Genomic DNA, 17759 nt, shown 5'->3' on the forward strand with positions numbered 1-17759 from the left:
GAGTATTGTGTCCAGTTCTGGACTCCACAATTCAAGAAGGACGCAGACAAGCTGGAGCGTGTTCAGAGGACGGCAACCAGGATGATCAGGGGTCTGGAAACAAAGCCCTATGAAGAGAGACTGAAAGAACTGGGCATGTTTAGCCTGGAGAAGAGAAGATTGAGGGGAGACATGATAGCACTCTTGAAATACTTAGAAGGTTGTCACACAGAGGAGGGCCAGGATCTCTTCTCGATCCTCCCAGAGTGCAGGACACGGAATAACAGGCTCAAGTTACAGGAAGCCAGATGCCGGCTGGACATTAGGAAAAACTTCCTGACTGTTAGAGCAGTACGACAATGGAATCAGTTACCTAGGGAGGTTGTGGGCTCTCCCACCCTAGAGGCATTCAAGAGGCAGCTGGACAACCATCTGTCAGGGATGCTTTAGGGTGGATTCCTGCATTGAGCAGGGGGTTGGACTCAATGGCCTTGTAGGCCCCTTCCAACTCTGCTATTCTATGATTCTATGTTGCTTGTGAGGGGTTTTCTATTCTGAAATTCAAACCAAGAACTGTAGGGTAGGGTGACCATATGAAAAGGAGGACAGGGCTCTTGTATCTTTAACAGTAATGTAGAAAAGGGAATTTCAGCAGGTGTCAATTGAAGTGGGTGAAACTCCCTCTTCATCACAACAATTAAAGCTGCAGAAACCCTGCCTTCTTTTGTATCTGGCCACTCTACTATAGCTAGTGTAGCTTTAACTGTTGTGTTGAAGAGGGAATTTCACCCTCTTCAATTGACACCTGCTGAAATTCCCTTTTCTACATTACTGTTAAAGATACAGGAGCCCTGTCCTCCTTTTCATATGGTCACCCTACTGTAGGGTGTATGTGTGATTCCTTTTGACATGTAGTAAAGGGCCGTCATCCTTACCCCTGGCTTACAGATGGCCCTTCAGACCAGCATCGCACCTGTCCCTTGGTGGAGAGACTTCATCTGTGGGTCAACTTCTCCTGGCCTAATTCTTCCCTTCTCTCCACGCTGCAGGGGAGCAATTTGCCATCTTTCGGGGCTCCAATGGAAAAGTCCACGTGGTCGAGGCCTACTGTCCACACCTGGGAGCCAACTTTGCCGTGGGTGGGCATGTGGTGGGCAGCTGCATTGAGTGCCCCTTCCATGGCTGGCAATTCCACGGAGAGGATGGCAAGTGCGTCAGGATCCCATATGCTGAAAAAGGTGAGTGGCTTTGCTGGTCCTTTTCTGCACCGCAGGAGGATCTAGCGGCTTCCTGCACGGGCTTCTTGCCATGCGAGAACTGTTCAGGTTTCAGAGCTGGGTGGGTGCCGGTTGGAATCTTGGCAGGAAGTTAAATTGGCTGTTGGCAGGAAGAAGCAAATGCTGTCTGTCTGTCCTCCACCCTTTCACCTATCCGAGAGAGAAGGGAAACAGCCTTTCCAGATGGTGCTTGACACCTGCTGTTGTTAACTTGGGTGTTTTTTAAAAAAAGATCTGGTCAATGAATGGGACAGCTTTTCCATTAGCTAAAATCCTGTTATGCCCTGCTTAAAGGGCTGATTTTGACCTTTTAAAGCCTTAATGGTTGGAACCAAATTACTTTTCTTCCCCCATATCAGCCAGGCTGCTGGAAGCGTCCAAAACAGACCCAGAGAGACAGAAGTAGACTCAAGAAACTGGGAAAAAAATAGTCCTCTGCTTTAAGAAGCCCAACACGATTTGTCCTCCTCAGTCATGGCCTCCTCAGGGCTACAATAAGAAGCTATCAAATTGTTTAGTATGCCATCAGCCCATGTACCCTTACAATACTTTAAAAAGCCGTCAGAGAACTCTACCAGGACTGGCTCATTCATTTGAGGATAGCCAGGTTAAAAGATAGTTGAAGGAGATATATTTTATACCATACAATGGAGGTTATCAACTTGCTACACAAGTATTAGTCATAACTCTCAGGATTAAATGTCAGGGACAAAGTAAATGTAATCCTACACAGAGGAGGATTACAGACGCAAGGGCCGTTTCTACACCAGCCTGAAAATGCAGAGTCCCTGTGTGTCCAAATGACAGGGACTCCCAGGGTGGTGTGTGTGTGTGCGATGAGCACACGTTTTCCCAGGGATAAATAATCCCTGGGAAAACCCAATTCCTCCCACAGTCTCAGGATCATCCTGAGTCTGCGGGAGGTGTGTGGCTGCCCTTCCTGGCTTCTTCCTTCCTCCCCGAGAGTAGCGGGGAGCAGTAGAGGGAAGGAACTGGGCCAGGAGGAATCGGGGCTGGGGAGCATGGTCAGGGTTCCTTTGTGTTCCCCCCCTCCAATTACCCTTCATTGGAGCGTGAGTGCGCTCCAGCTGCTGTCACTTTTTAAAAAAATGGCCGCCTCCACTTGCGCAACGTCCCTCCTCCCATCTCGGATGTCGTGCTGGCCATGTGGACATGGGGGACGATCCTAGAAGGAGGTCAGTCCGAGATCGCCCCCCCCCCCCTACACCTGTATGGTGTAGAAAGGGCCCTTGTCTTGATTACGCAAGAGGAAAAGAATCCCGTCTCCGGAAAGGAGGTTTTAAGTCTCAAAATCTGCACTCCCATTTCCTTGATGCTCAAGCTCTTCGCGTTATTTGTGTTTAGCGTTGATACTGCCCAGAATTTATTTTTATTTATTTATTACATTTATATCCCACCTTGTTTCCATCATGGAACTCAGATTTAACGCCTGTGGTAGTGGGTTTTTGTCTTCTAAAGTGACAGACTTGTGGGGCACCTGTCCTGATGTTACAAAGGTGCTCCCCGATTCTCTTCTTGAGAGCTCAGGGATGTCTTGCCTACATGGAATGTTTTACATAGACCGTTTTTCCTCCCCTGCTCACCTTTGAGGGCAGTTAGGTTGGCAAGTATGCCACAGAGACTTCTCTGTGGTAGCCCTAACACCTCTGCCATGAGGGTCTGCCAGGCCTCATCGTTGCCAGCTTTTAGGTCGATAGACTCACTTACTCCGACCTTCCCCTGACTTTGTTTTACTGGACTGTTCTCTTTTGTAGATTGCAATTATGTTGCAGGTTTTTAATACTGTTTTATTGCTGGTGTTGTTTTTATGAATTTTAACTGTTTTATTTCAGCCTTGCTTTTTATTACATGGGATTTTATGGTTGTAAGTGGCTTTGAAGTGGTTCCTGCCCTGAAAGGCACCCTAGAAACATTTTAAATTCAATAAAGTCATCGTACCCCCGAGGTTTTTTAGATAACCCAATTAAACATTGCAGCCCTCTTACAATATAAATGTTTATGGCAACTTAATAAGTTTATTCTAAACTATGGACCAACCAAGGGGCCTGGAGGTGCAGCTTTGCGCCTTCACGGCCTGCATGACTGCGACGAGCCCCCGGCCACCTTCTCTCTGGCTCTCAGGCACCTCCTCCCTCTTCCAGTGCCCGAATTTGCAAAGGTCAAAGTTTGGCCATCATGCGAGGTTGGCGGCATGATCGTTGTCTGGTACCACTGTGATGGCATCAGCCCCACGTGGCAAGTTCCCGAACAAGAGGAGATCTCGTCCCACGCATGGCTCTTCCGTGGCATCACCGAACACTTTGTCAGTGCACATATTGAGGTAGGGGCCAGGGTGCGCCTGGTGCCTTGGGCCGTGACCTTTTAGCCTCAATCAAGGGTGTAGGTCAGGGCAATGGGGATGGGTAGGAGAAATCGCAAGATGGTGGCAAGGGAGGGATGTGACCGTCAGGCTTTATAAGGCCAAGGGGGCAGTTTGGGGCATGGCTAGAGGTAGCTGTGGACACGGGGGGGCGGGAGTGTGGGATGTGGACTGCAGTGGTTTCTTGGAATGCCCCTTGGCCACGGAGGCCCCATTGTCCGTCTTTGCCCTCCATCCTCTTGTCCTGTCTGTCCTCGGGCTGCCTGAGGCTCTTGGGGCCTTCCTATGGGGGTGGCTCTGCTGGTATGTCAATTGAATGGTATGCCAATGAAAACATGACCTTTGATTACAGAGCTATGTACAGAATGATTAATGAATACATTGTGTCATCTGTTGACCCTGAACCCATGCCTACTGAGTTAATAGCTTCCCCTATTAACTGTTAATAAATCAATAAAAAGCTGTAGAGTCTCTCTGGAACTGGCCTTGTAACACACTGCCCCCTTTCCCCCCGCTGGCAGGAGATCCCGGAGAATGCTGCCGATGTGGCCCACCTCACCTTCCTCCATGGCCCCTTCATCCTGAGCGGCATGGACCTGCGCTACACCAACTCTCCCCTCTGGGCTTTCTTCAAGCACCACTGGCAGGTAAGTGGCTCTTCCGGGAAGGCTTCGGAGACCCCAGTGCCACAAACGCGGGCTGCCCTCCCTTGCACCAGCTGGACTGGTTTGCCAGCCGGGGTGTTCCTACAGCCTCCGGGCTGCCCTGAGGAATTGGATAGGCCGTTAGATGAAGTCTGCCTAATGTCCGTGGTGGCTGAGTGCAAGAAGCAAGACAGAGTGTGACACACACACACACACCCTTGGGGCAGGGGCCTTCCTGATCGGAGGGTTGACAGGGCAAGAAGCAAGGGGTGCTTGCAGCTGGGGGGGCAAGGGGGATTGTGGGAACAACACTGCACAGCTTTCAGTTTTCTGTGAGGGTGGAGAAATTAGACCATAGCATTTGCAGCCCTGGAGGGCTCAGAGGTATTCTGGGAAGGAAAAAGATCCGAGCATCCTAGAAACAAAAGCTCTTCTGGGATAAAGAATGGCCCCTTGCTGGGTCTGCAGGAAGTCCCAGGATGAGTTCCCCCTCAGGGAACAGAGATGTGAAGCCCCCTCGCCCCCTTTCTGCCTGAGACCTGGGAGAGCTGGTGCCAGGTAGGTGTGTGTGTATGACCCTGGGTGGTTTCAGTGACCAGTCAAGCGTTCCTCTAAATGGTTTTATTGCTTTAGGGTTTTATGGTCAATTACCCGGCCATAAATCTCTGGCCAGGAATGCAGGAGGGAGCTGCTGCTGTTTTAAGAACAGCCTAGTCTTTTAAATAGAGTCCAAGAGTTCTTAGCCAGAGGCACGTTCTGTAGCGTAAGCCTACCTGTCCGGGTCGAAGCACCAAAACAGAGGGTGTGGGCGTCAAGGAGCCAGGAGTAAGCGAAGGTCCAGTCCAGTCCTACATCAGTAGCCGAGTCAGTCGTCCAGAGTCCCAGGGATACACGTTCAAGCGGAGTCAATCAAGCTGGTCCAGGTCAGCAATCCAGAGTCACAGTCAAAAGGCAAGGCGTCGGGGTACAGTAGCAACCGGAAGAACGAAAGGTGTTTGCTACACCAGAGCAGCGGTCAGATTCTCCCTTTTCAAACCCTGCCAGCATGACCCCACCCAGATCCCAGCTGTGCCTCATTCCTCCACCTTTTGACCCAACCCCCTCCTACAGTTCAGCATCTTTTCCCTGCCTGTTCTGCAGGCGCATACTTCGCCTCACCACCTGCATTTGTTCTGCCCTTCTCCTTCGTCTCCTTTCACGGGGGCTGGGTGGTCGAACCACCTCCGTCTCTGACTCAGCCTCAGGAGCGACAGGCAGAGGCAGCAACTGACTGGCCCGTGGCTCCTCCACGGGACCTGCATTCTCCTCCATGGAATGACTCCCTACCAACTGCGCACTGGTCTCTGGTCCGGCTGTCGGGGAGGAAACACCCTCTACTTCTTGTAAGATTGCCTCCTCCTCATCTGAGGAGGCTTCCTCGGGTGCAATCCTTTTTTATTATTATTATTATTTTATTTTTTTAAATTTTACATTTCACATAAAAACAACAACAACAACAACATACTGCATAATGTTGAATATTGAATACATAATATCTTATCTTAATAACATAATCAAAATAACCTACAAGTGCACCCCCCACCTCGGGATCTCATTCCTGATTCCAGAATCTCATACTTTCTTCTGCTGGTGGTTTCCCACTTCCTTTAGAAAACACAAATATTAGGAACTGTTTCCAAATTCCTTCAAAATCATTTGATTTAGCTATACCTCTTCTCCATTTAATATTACTTGTTAATTTATCATTAATAGCTATATCCCATACTTCTTTATACCATTCTTCAATAGAATATTCCCCTTGAATCTTCCAGTTCCTAGCTACAATCAATCTTGCTGCGATCAACAAATTCGTTATCAGTTCCTTAATTTCCTTTTTACATTTAAAGTCTTCTTCAAATAGTGACAGCAATGCAACTTTTGGTGTTCGTTCTATCTTCATTTCCACAATTTCTTCAATCTCCAAAAACACCATCTTCCACAATTTCTGAACATAGTTACATTCCCACCACATATGCAAATACGTTCCTTTAACCCCACAACCTCTCCAACAATTTTCTGATTGCTGATTGTTTATCTTATTCAATCTAACCGGAGTTAGGTACCACCTTCATACAATTTTAAAATAATTCTCTTTTATTCTTACTGACATATTTCTCAACGCTCTTTGTTTCCATAATCCCTCCCAACCCTGTTGTCCTATTTGTACCTTCAAACCTGTCTCCCAAACCATTTTACCCGAATTATCCACCGTCCCTTTCTCCACCAATATTCTATATATTTCACTCATCAACCCTTTTAACACTGTTCTTTTCTCCCTTTCATTATCTTTCTTAACTATTAGTTCCTCAAACTTTGTTAATTCTCTACAATCTCCATTATCTCTTACCCACTTTTTAGTCCACTGTTCTAATTGCCTATAATTTAACCAAGTTAATTTTTTATCCTTCAAAACCTCTTCCATATCCTCTCTTATACTCATTCCTCTTAACCAATCCCTTAATTTCATTTTATTTTTTTCTATTAAAACTTTACTTAATCTACTCTTTAATTCCTCCGGGAAATTCTTCAACATTATTACCGGTGACAAAGGAGAGCTGCTTGGAAGCAGCTCCCCTTTATATTTACTCCAAATTTCCCAGTGAGACCTCAAAAGCGGGTTATTTATACTTTCCACCCATTTTTTTTTCCCCTCCATAAAAAATACATTTTCCAATTTAGTCTCTATATTACTCGTAATTTTTTCTTCCATCCAATCTAATTCCCCTAATCCTGTAATTGCCTTCACTATACATCTTAATCTATTAGCTAAATAATATAATTTAATATTCGGGAGACCCAATCCTCCCTTTTTTTGGCTCAAATACCATTTACTTCTATTTACCCTCGCTTTCTTATCACCATTACAATAATTATTTATAATCCTTTGCCAACTTTTTAGCTCTAATTCTGAAATTTTTATTGGTAGCATCCTGAACACAAAATTAATCTTTGCTAAAATCTTCATTTTTATTAATGCTATTCTTCCAAACCAAGATAAATTTAACCTTTTATGTTTTTCCAATTTTGCTAAAATCTCTTTTTTTAACACATTTAAATTCTCTTTCTCTAAACTCTATAGCTTCTGCGTGATTTTTATTCCCAAATATCTAATCTGATTCTTAACTCTCATTTCTCTTCCCTTTTCTTCCCAATCCTTCTCTTCCTTTTTAGTATAATTAAACAACATCAATTCTGATTTAGACCAATTTATTTTTAACCCCGTAATATCCTCAAATTCTCTCAGTTGCTGTTTAATTCTCCCCATCTTCTCTATTGGATTCTTTATCGTCAACAAGGTGTCGTCTGCAAACATATTCAATTTAATTTCCTTCATACTACCTATTCCTTCAATCTCCTCATCTTCTCGTATTGCATTCGCCAATAATTCCATTACCATTACAAATAGGACTGGTGAGAGCGGACAACCTTGCCTTGTCCCTCTGGCTAGTCGTATCTTATCTGTCACACCATCATTCACTACCACTACGGCTGTATTTTGAGAGTATAACTGTTCTATTATCGCTTTAAATTTATTTCCAAACCCCATTTTATTTAAAACCATCTTTAAAGCTTGCCAGCTCAAACAATCAAAAGCCTTAAAAATATCCAATGCCAGAATTCCCGCTTTAACCCTAGACTTATTTATCACCTGTATTACATTTAATACTCTTCCCACTAAATTAGACATCTGTCTACCTGCCACAAATCCACATTGGTCCTCCCCTATGTATTCCTCTATAAATTTATTCAACCGCCTTGCTAAAATAGTTGAAAAAAGCTTAGCATCTTGGTTTATTAATGAAATAGGTCTATATGAATCAGGGACAGGCAAATCTTTATCTGGTTTTGGTATTAAAATTATTAATGAATGTTCCCATGATTCTGGCGTTCTATCCCCTTCCAATATGGAATTATACAAATTTATTAATTTTGGTATTAAAATTCCTTTAAAAACCTTATAATATTCTGGTCCTAAACCATCTACCCCCGGTGATTTACCCGGCTTCAAATTCTCAATTACTTCTTCTACTTCTCCTTGAGTTATTACCTTTTCCATTAACTCTTTATGCTCTATTTTTATTCTCTTCTTTATATATTTTTCTATATAAGCTTCCAACTTTTGTTTTTGAATATCCTTTCCCTTATACAATTCTTGATAAAACTCCTGAAAAATCTTTACTTTATCCTTCATTGTATGACAATACTTCCCTTGTTTATCCTTCAAAATCCCTATCCCATTCCTGGCTTTTTCTTTTTGTGTGAGCCTGGCAAGCACTCTAGAATTCCTGTTACTGTTTTCGAAATACTCCCTTTTCATATATATTAAATTCTTTTGAACCTCCTCTAAATTTAAATTTTCTAATTGTTTTTTCTTTGCTTGTATTTCTATTAATTTATATTTATTTTTATATTGCCAATAATCTTTCTCCATTTTCTTAATCTCTTCCTCCAATTGTTCCTGCTCTGCTACTTGTTGCCTTCTTAAATTACACATTTCCCTAATACATATCCCTCTTGATACTGCCTTCATGGTATCCCAAACTACTGCCCTTGTCTTTCCTCCCTTCTCATTAATTTCCCAAGCCTCTGTCAATTCTCTTTGCATTTTTTCTACCACCTTATTATACTTCAAAAGTTTTGTGTTTAGTTTCCACCTAAATGCTTCCTTATAATTCTTTTTAACTGTAAATTCTAAACTTAACAATGCATGGTCTGTTACCTTTATCACCCCCATTTCCATTTTACATACCTTACTTGAAAACTCTTTTGAAACTCGGGTGCAATCCTAACAGGTGGGAAGGGCCTTGCCGTTCCTGCTTCTCTCCACAGGTCTATCAGCTCTGGCTTCCTTGCAACGAGTCCTGGGATTTGTAGTTTGGCTGGGCCACTGAGGATTCCTTTGGAGACTTCTAGGAGAGCTGCCCATTGCACAGCTCGTGGCAACACCTTCCGTGCCCTGCGTGCCTCTTTCCGTTTGCCCTGCTGAGGGATGCGGTTGGGCTGGAAAGCCAGGGTGGTGCCCCAACGTCCCCACAGACCACTCGTTTCCTCTTTGCTTTTTCTTCCCTCTTTTCTCTCCTCCTAGTCAGAATGGCAGCCGGAGCCAGAGCCGGAGGCTCACTGTTCCAGCATGCATGTGCACCATAGTGTAACTGTGTTTGGCAAACACGTCTCCTTACTGGATCTGACTGTCTCAGTCCGGCAGGTACGCTACACCTGTTGCTTTGGAAATGGGAGGCCAGCAGTGAGAAAAGGCTCGACTGTAACTGGGTGGGAGGACAGCATCTCTTTTGCAGGCACAAGGGCCCAGGTCCTTTCTCTCCAGCTGGGCCTGAGCTGGAGGGCTGCCCTGCTGCTATTCGGGGTGGGATGGTTCTGGGCAAGTTGGACCAGGGTTTTGACTCAGTCCCAGGCAGTCCTCCTGCCACGCCCCATCTCTTGGTGGGCACCTGCTCCATCCTGGGCATGTGCTGCTACAAGGGTCTAGCGTCAGGCATTTCTCTACGGGGCTTGATGGTCCGATGGCTCAACTCAGGCCATAGTGGTTTCATCGGGTCATGACTCTGTTGCCTATTCTGTCCCACGTAGTGGAACAAGTGAACGTATTCTTACTTTGTGGGGTCACATCTATGCTGGTTGACTGTGTGTGTGTGTGTCCGTCTCTCACGCACATAGGTGGGGCCGGGGCTGGTGTTCTTGCTCTTCAAGCATCCGTTCCTGGGCCAAGGAGTGATCATCCACAGCGTCACACCCGTGGAGCCTCTTCTGCAGCACGTGGTCCACCGGATGTACTACCAGCGCAACATCCCAGCCTTGATTCCAAAGTGCATGCTGTGGGCAGAGTGTGTCCAGGTGAGGGAGGGAGGGAAGCCTGGCTCCTTGCCAGTTTCCCAGTATTCCTCTGTCAAACATGGTGGGGCCAGGTGTGTGTGCATGCCCCCCCCCACTACCCAGTCCTGTATCCCCCTGCATGGGGGGGACGGGACGGTGTGCCTTGTGCTCTCAGGCCCCTGGGGAAAGGCACTGTGGAGTCCAAATGCACTGAGCAGTGCTGAGAAAGCACGCAGGACGTTTCTTCTGAATGGTAAGAAAGAAAGAAGAGCAAGTTGAAAGCGTGAATCTCAGAAGGCAGAGGGAAGGGTTTTCTGGTTGCCTGAAAGTGTAGTTTCAGTCCCCAACTAAGTAATCGTATTAAGGTTTATAGCGTGTTCACTTGAGGTATTGGTTGCTTGGCCCTTGGAGAAGTATGCTGCACAGGGGGGCTGATTTTGTTTTGGACCTCTCTTCCCCCAGTTTGAACGGGACATTATGATCTGGAATAACAAGCAATACCTCTCCAAGCCACTGCTGGTGAAAGAGGACGCTGCGATCCTGAGACACCGGCGCTGGTACTCCCAGTTCTACAGCAAGAACAGCGTGAGATTTACGAGCCAGACAGACGCTCTGGACTGGTGACTGAGCCCTCTCCCCACCACCTGTGTGCTTTCCTCTCACCTAGCTCAGGGCGGGGCGCAGATTGCATGTGGCTTGGGAGAAAGGTCTGTTGCTGGCAGGTCGGAGCCAGATGTGGGTTCTGCTTTCACAAGTGGGGATAGGAAATGGAGGGGGGGCTATGGTTTCTCCCTCCCTGCTGCCTGACCCTGACCCAGGGAGACCTTGGATGGTGGGGTGTGAGGCCTGTTGTTTTGGAAAGGGCCTTCCTAGTCCCCCCACCCGTTGGAGATGCCAAAGGGCAGCAGCAGCATGCCTTTCCTGGGAACCCCATCTGGTCCCTTGCCCCGTTTTGCTTTTTGCCCATAGGCAGTTTCATAATCTAGACTGTGGACTGGTGTGTGTGCGCTGGAGCCCACGCTGTGATGCAGAATGTTTCCAGCATCTGGTGGCACGTGGGAGTAGGCCTTTTGCTCCGGGCCATGGTGCAGACTAAGGCATCCCCGGCAAGCTGCTCTCGAAGCTGCTGAGAGCAGGGCTCTGGGCACTGCGGTCTAACACCCACCCGTAAACTCTTGCAGTCCCGGTGCAGTATTTTTGCTACGTAACTGTTAATGACTTGCCTCTCAGTCTCTTTGCATTCCTAAGCAGAGCACCAAGAGGGTGGGGTGGGGTGGGGATGTGGGGTGCTTCAGTGCAGTCAGTGTGCTCCAACACTCGCCTCTGCCCATGCTTGAAATGGAGGCAAAGTTCTTAATTTGCAACAGGGGCACTCAACAAACCTCTGGCAACAGATGCCTTCAGAGACTTTGCAGGGTAGGGAATTTCTTGTCTCTACACTGGCCTGAAACTTGAGGGTTGCAGGGAAGGGGGGTGTTTCCACTGGTCCTCAGGTTGTGTCAAGGGCTGTTCAGCAGAGAGGTTTGGGCCCTCCAACCCAGGAAACAAACCCTCCTAGCTAATGCAGGGAATTGTTCCATTCTCCTGATCACAGGGGTGAGTGGGTGGAAGAACAAAGTCATGCATCTCTCTCCGCCCCCCACCCCCCCGCACCTCTTGTGCCTGGTGTCTCTCTGATTCCCCTATGCAAGAGTCCTGGGATTGCTGTTCCCCACTGGTCAAAATGCTCCACTTTTGCTGCAGCCAGGTGGAGACCTTTTATTTGGCAAGCCACGGCCCTTGTAAATAGCCGTGTGGGGTGTTGCATCAGCTGAAGTAGCAAAGGCACTCAGCCTGCTGCCATTGGTGAGATCTCTCCAGTGCCTTCAGACCGGACAGAAATGCGCCCAGACCTGCCCCTGGGGAAGGAGCCTCAATCCAGCCAGCTCTCATCTCGCCACAGACACTTTTAATTAACATTTATGTGTACCTTTTGTATCTTTGTGTGGCTATATCAATAAAGGTCAGAAGTAATTTTGTTCTTTACTGTGACTTATAGCTTCCAGGGCTGAAAACAGGCAAAGGAGGTTCAAGCTACATTTCCCAAAGACGGTTTCCTTGTAAAATGCACCCCCCTCTCCACTACTCGCCCTCTTGTGGGCGCTTCCAGATCGAGGGCTCTTAGTGCTAGCAAGTGGAAGGCCCTGCTGCACTGTTCTGTGCCGCTTTTCTGTCTTTTCCCCAATAGATTTTCTGTATACAGGGAAAGATGGAAGAAGCTGCAAGGAAACATGGGAGAGTCACAAGCAAAAGATGTTGTCTGGACTGTCTGGGAATGAGGTACAGGGTGATGGCACCTCCAGGACTTGGCCTGTCTCTGTGTGGGGCTGTGACACACACACACACACACACACGTCTGTGCGTATGAATGGGGTCTGGACAATCAGCTTGGGGGACATGTGCCAGAAGGGGATGTGGCATGTAGCACCCAACGTGCTTGCCCAGAGCCAGCCCTCTTGAGTGAAAAGGTTTGTGCACCTTCTCTTTTCCAGGAACTTCAGCTTAGAGCTGTTACTGCCTCACACTCAAGAGGCAGCTGGACAACCATCTGTCAGGGATGCTTTAAAGTAGATTCCTACATAGATCAGGGGGTTGGACTCAATGGCCTTACAGACCCCTTCCAACTCTACTATTCTAAGTTTCTACTCTTCTGGGGCCAAGAAATGAGAATTAAGTTTGCATAGATTATGCATGTTTGGCATACATTTTCTCCCATTTTGCATAATTCAGATTCAGCTAATTATGGGAGGATCAACAATACTCAAGTTCTGTCACTCAGCAACTTGAAAACTTACTCAGCCTAACTTAAAGTTGTGCAGCAACAAAGCGTTGAAACCGACTTTAAAACAACACAACTAAAAGCTCAGTGTCTAGTGCAGCCACTGCGCTAGAGTTTCTGTGCCACTTGTGGAAATGAGGACTCTACTCCAGAGGGGGGCAACTTTCAGAGAGCTGTCAGCCTTGTTCTCACCACCACCTCCCACCAGGCCACACAAGTACTCCCGTGTTTACGTCTTGGAATTTGAGTACCTCTGACCAGATACTAAATTGTTGCTTAGAAACAGTAAAGATTAATAAAATGTCCCTGTCTCTCTTCTTGACAGAAGCCCACCCACCAAAATTTCAAAGTAGTATCAACTTAATTTCACAATGCATAGTAAGTTCATGAGTAAGTTCTGAGTAATCCTATGCAGGGTTACTCAGAAGTCCACTTGCGTTGAATGGCACCTCCTATGAGAACCCTGCATCAAGCTGCATCTCCACACCAGAAGCTTCACACCTGCACACAAGCTGCAGTTGAAGGTAGACAAGCCGGTTTTCTAAGCGTGCCTCGAGTGTTCTGCAGCCAAATTATCTCGCTGCCCTCCTACGACATGCAAAAGCTGAGATTGCAGAGTGATGTTTCTCTTTTAAGGAATGGGAACACTCTACTGGCGGACGTTCTGTCACCACCAACACAGCAAATGCCACACTGGAGGTTTTCTTTCTTTCTTGTTTATTAACACACAGCAAGCGTGACAGTAGATAACTTTTTTCTCTTTTTAAATACAGTACGTGGTTCAGCAGGAGGGGCCCTCACACTGTTTCCCCACCCCCACCCACCACCCACCCCTCGATCATGAAGACAAGCCAGTGGTGGCGTTTTTATAAAAATAGTGTGTCACTACAAAAGTATAAATTAATGCTACCGGTATTAAGAAATATTAAACACAGTAAAACTTATAAGGATTAAGAAAAATATTCATTAATACCTGTAGAAAACTCTGGCCTAAAAAATATTTTTGTATATATTTTTTAAACTTTTTTCTTTCTGTAATCTTTTCTTTAAAGATGACATTTAGATTCCTTTAACTCTCAGGTAGAGAGACGCAACCTCACACATCTCTTGGTATTGCCTGGAACACTGAACTATGACACAGGTAATGTACACGCGTCGCTGTAGGGGGGAAAGGGTGGCTGTTTTTCCCCCAAAAAAGCAGACTCCTCCCCCTCGCTCCAAGCTGAGTTCTCAATATACACACGGAGGAGGTGGTGGTACGAGCCAGGGTTGCCAACTCTTTTGCTGATTATGGCTCCTATGCCTTAGAACATTTCTGCATCAAGCTGTATCTGCACACCAGAAGCTTCACACCTGCACGCAGGCTGCAGTTGAAGGCACAAGGACAAACAAACCCGTTTTCTGCAAGACAGTTGGCACCCACGCGAGGGGAGGGGAGGGGAGGGGTGGGGGCAGGGGCAGTAGCTGAAGGAGGGGAGCAGGACCGCAGGCTCTTTCCGGGCCCTTCCCAGTACAGGCAAGGCCATGTGTTGAGTGCTGTCTTCCAGGGGTCGATGCAACGGAGGCTGGCTTTGCAGGCTGCTGCTCCATCCGATCTGTAGCATCTTTCTCTCCCGTCTCAGACCAAGATGGAAGCAGGGAAACCAAGGCCCTAACCCTAGCACTGTGCTTTGCCATCTCCTCGCCTTGGGTCTGCAGCAGCAGGACACTTGCCCCAGGGAACCCAAAGCCCGGTGGAGGGTGGCTGATATGCTCAAGCACAGCAGCATGGAGCAAATGGTGGTGGAGTGGGGGGGGGGCACAATGTGCCCAGGGCAGAGACAGACCATGCATCGTTCTCAGCCCTTTAAGACCCTCATAACCATGCAGGCTCTGAGTTGCGATGCTCAAAGGAACTGGATTAATCACAGCCTGGGAGGAAACCTACACCCTCATCCACTCTCTATTGCCAATGGGTTGGATGATCAACTACGTTGGGGTGAGTGGACTTCTCCACGCCGTCCTTCATACCCATGGCAGCCCCTCCAGCCCCCGAAAAAATGCTAGAGTCAGGAGACCCTGCTGAATGGGGTGGGCAGGAGGGGAGCCTTCCTCTTGAGGAAGGCAGATCCTGGCTCCAACCCGAGCCCAATTCAAGGTGCTGGTTTTAACCTATAGCCTTACACAGCTTGGGACCACAATACTTGACGGAACGCTTCTCCTGACATGAACCTACCCATACGCTACACTCAACATCTAAGGTCCTCCTCCCGGTGTCTACTCCGAGGGAAGCTCAGAGAATGGCAACAAAGGAGAGGGCCTTTTCAGTGGTGGCTCCACCCCTATTATGGAATGATCTCCCCAACAAGGCTCGCCAGGCACCAACATTGTTATCTTTTTGGCGTCATCAAGACTTTTCTCCCAGACATTTAACAGCATATGCTAAGTTTTTAACTGACCCCAGAAGTTTTTAAATGGATATTGCCTGTTTTTGTATGTATTGTATGCTTTCAAATTTTGTATATTTCTTTTTAATGTTGACTGTTTTTAACTTTTGTAAACCACCCAGAGAGCTTCGGCTATGGGGCAGTATGTAAATATAATAAATAATAATAATAATAACAACCCAGCCCTCTTCTGGGCTAGGGTGTTCTTCAGAACTCTCTGCAGCTAGCACAGGTGCCTCTGAGGCTGGGCAAGGGGTGGGGGTCTTTCATTTGAGTCATAGGGTCCCTCCCCTTAAGCTCTGCCCAAAGCCATGGCTGCAAGAGGTAGGGGGAGACTGGTTTTGCCCTGGTTTCAGAAAGCTGCAGCAGCAGAGGACTCCCCGCCCCTGGGGTCCTCCAGACTAAAACTCCCAGCATTCCCAGTCAGCCTGGGGAAAGCTGCCGTGGCCAGAGCAATTGGAGATGGCACTGGACCGCAGAGCTGACCTGGCTAATGGCTTAGAAAGTTGCAACCTCAAAGTTGGTTCCCTAGAAACTTGCTCCACCTCCCTTCATCCACGTTCCCTCATGTACTGACCTTTTGTTGCTACGAACTGCTAGGCAGCCCACAAAGACTTTATGCTCTAAAAGGTAGAAGTTTTCCCGAATGCCTTTGTGGGCAAAGAAGAGAAGCCAGCTGTGAAGAGAAGATCCTTCTCATAAAAGGCTGCCGCTCTCCAGAGGCGCGGCAGGCAGGGTGCTGGAGCCATTCTGGGGCCCAGTCCAGGAGGCCTTTGGCCCAGCGCACAGAATCAAAATGACACTCAGAGCAGGCAGGCAGAAGGCCCAGGGTTCCTAGCACCTAGCCAGGCAGGTGGTGGGCAGGAAGACGGAGCAGGCAGGGGGAGGCAGCTCACATGCCCCCATGGGCAGCACTAGGGAGCCCATGGGGAAGGGAGCCCAGCACCCATTCCCCCACACCAGAGGCCAAGAGGACAACTGCCCCTCCTGCCTCCATCTCTGACAGCTGACTCTTCCGTGAGCTTCCAAGTTCCATGGCTATCATGCTCTGCGGAAAGGCCGGATACCTCCTATACAGGGAATGGCTCGGCTCCGTGCACTTCCCACAGAAGAGCACGCCAGCAATACATTACCAGTGGCAAATGCATCCGCTGTTGTGGTCCTGGATCAGTGGCACAGGAAGTGGGCTTTGACCCACAGAAAGGCCAGCCTGGCTCCGCTCCCTGCAGTTTATTGCCAGGCAGTGCTGCAAGGAGGGACGGGACAGGGCAGGGAAAAGGAATGGCACGCCGGGCTTCCAACGCTTCTGGGGGGCTGGAGCCCACACCTTGACACCAAGGTGTGAGACTCTCAAGGACGGGTAGGTGGCCTTTTGGAAGTAGGAGACACTGTCCTGGACACAACTCCAAAATGGTGGCCACGGGAGGGCATTGCGCCTCACAAGGTGTTCTGGGTAAATTAAGATGGCAGCAGCTGGCACCAAAGCCACCTGCCAGGAAGAAAACTGAAGAATGCTTTAAAATAAAAACTGGTAGCACGGTGTCCTGGTGGGCAGCAAGGGAGGCATCTGCCCACCTGCCTGTCTGTGGGGAGGGCCATGGGCCACTTCCTAACTGCCCCTGCCAAGATGTTCCAGCAGCTACAATGAGCTTAGAGCTGCATTGCCAGAATGTGGCTGCTCAACAGCCTCCCACAGCACAACGGATGCCCATGGGAGAGCAGAGTGAGGTCTCTTGGGCAGGCCACCATGCCTGCCTTACCTTCTGCCACCTCCCCAAGAAGAGCGAAGCCAGGAATGGGTTTGCTTGAGGTCAACTATTGCTCTGAATGTGGATATTGTATAGGAATATAGAAATCAAAGTCCTTGCAACGTGTTTCTCGGAGGTCACAAGGGGAAAGGTAGGGGCAGCTCAATGGCAAAGACATTCCTGACCATGTTCCACCCCTGGAATAACATTCTCTGTGAGCAAGTAGTCCAGGGTCCCCAACCCTCTTTGTTGTGATGGTGGAATCCACAAGCTTAAGACCAAACGGCGACCATTTGCAAGACATGAGACGTGGAGAGAGCCTACCCTGGATCTTGACCAGATGAAGAAGGGGATGGGAGAGCAGGCAAGGAGTGGAGGCAAAGAACCTACAAAACCCCCCAGAGTAGCTACACACACTCCTCGCTGCAATAAATTCTCAGGGCTAAATCCTCCCCCTCCCCCCTTTCTTTTAGAAAGGTAAAATCACTAACGATCAAACTCAAAGAGAAAGACAGACAGACAGACAGGCAGAAAAAGGGGGTTCTCTTGAAAAAACCAACTAAAACAAAACAAAAATTCTTAAGTTTAAAAAATCCTTCAAGTCTCCATTCCTGAT

General features: G+C 47.8%; 1 protein-coding gene across 1 annotated transcript in view; it reads left to right on the top strand.

Moving 5' to 3' along the window:
* The window catches only part of LOC134411235 (cholesterol 7-desaturase nvd-like), a 55954-nt gene extending 43790 nt beyond the window's left edge, over window positions 1-12164 (top strand). Inside the window, exons 2-7 of the mRNA XM_063144950.1 lie at window positions 1029-1217; window positions 3419-3597; window positions 4158-4283; window positions 9406-9525; window positions 9996-10172; window positions 10614-12164. Coding sequence (XP_063001020.1) covers window positions 1029-1217; window positions 3419-3597; window positions 4158-4283; window positions 9406-9525; window positions 9996-10172; window positions 10614-10775 — 953 coding nt within the window. The 3' untranslated portion in view covers window positions 10776-12164. The remainder of the gene's footprint in view (window positions 1-1028; window positions 1218-3418; window positions 3598-4157; window positions 4284-9405; window positions 9526-9995; window positions 10173-10613) is intronic.
* The last annotated feature ends 5595 nt before the right edge of the window (window positions 12165-17759 follow it).

The sequence above is a fragment of the Elgaria multicarinata genome, chromosome 19 (assembly GCF_023053635.1).
Source record: "Elgaria multicarinata webbii isolate HBS135686 ecotype San Diego chromosome 19, rElgMul1.1.pri, whole genome shotgun sequence".
Lineage (NCBI taxonomy): Eukaryota > Metazoa > Chordata > Lepidosauria > Squamata > Anguidae > Elgaria > Elgaria multicarinata.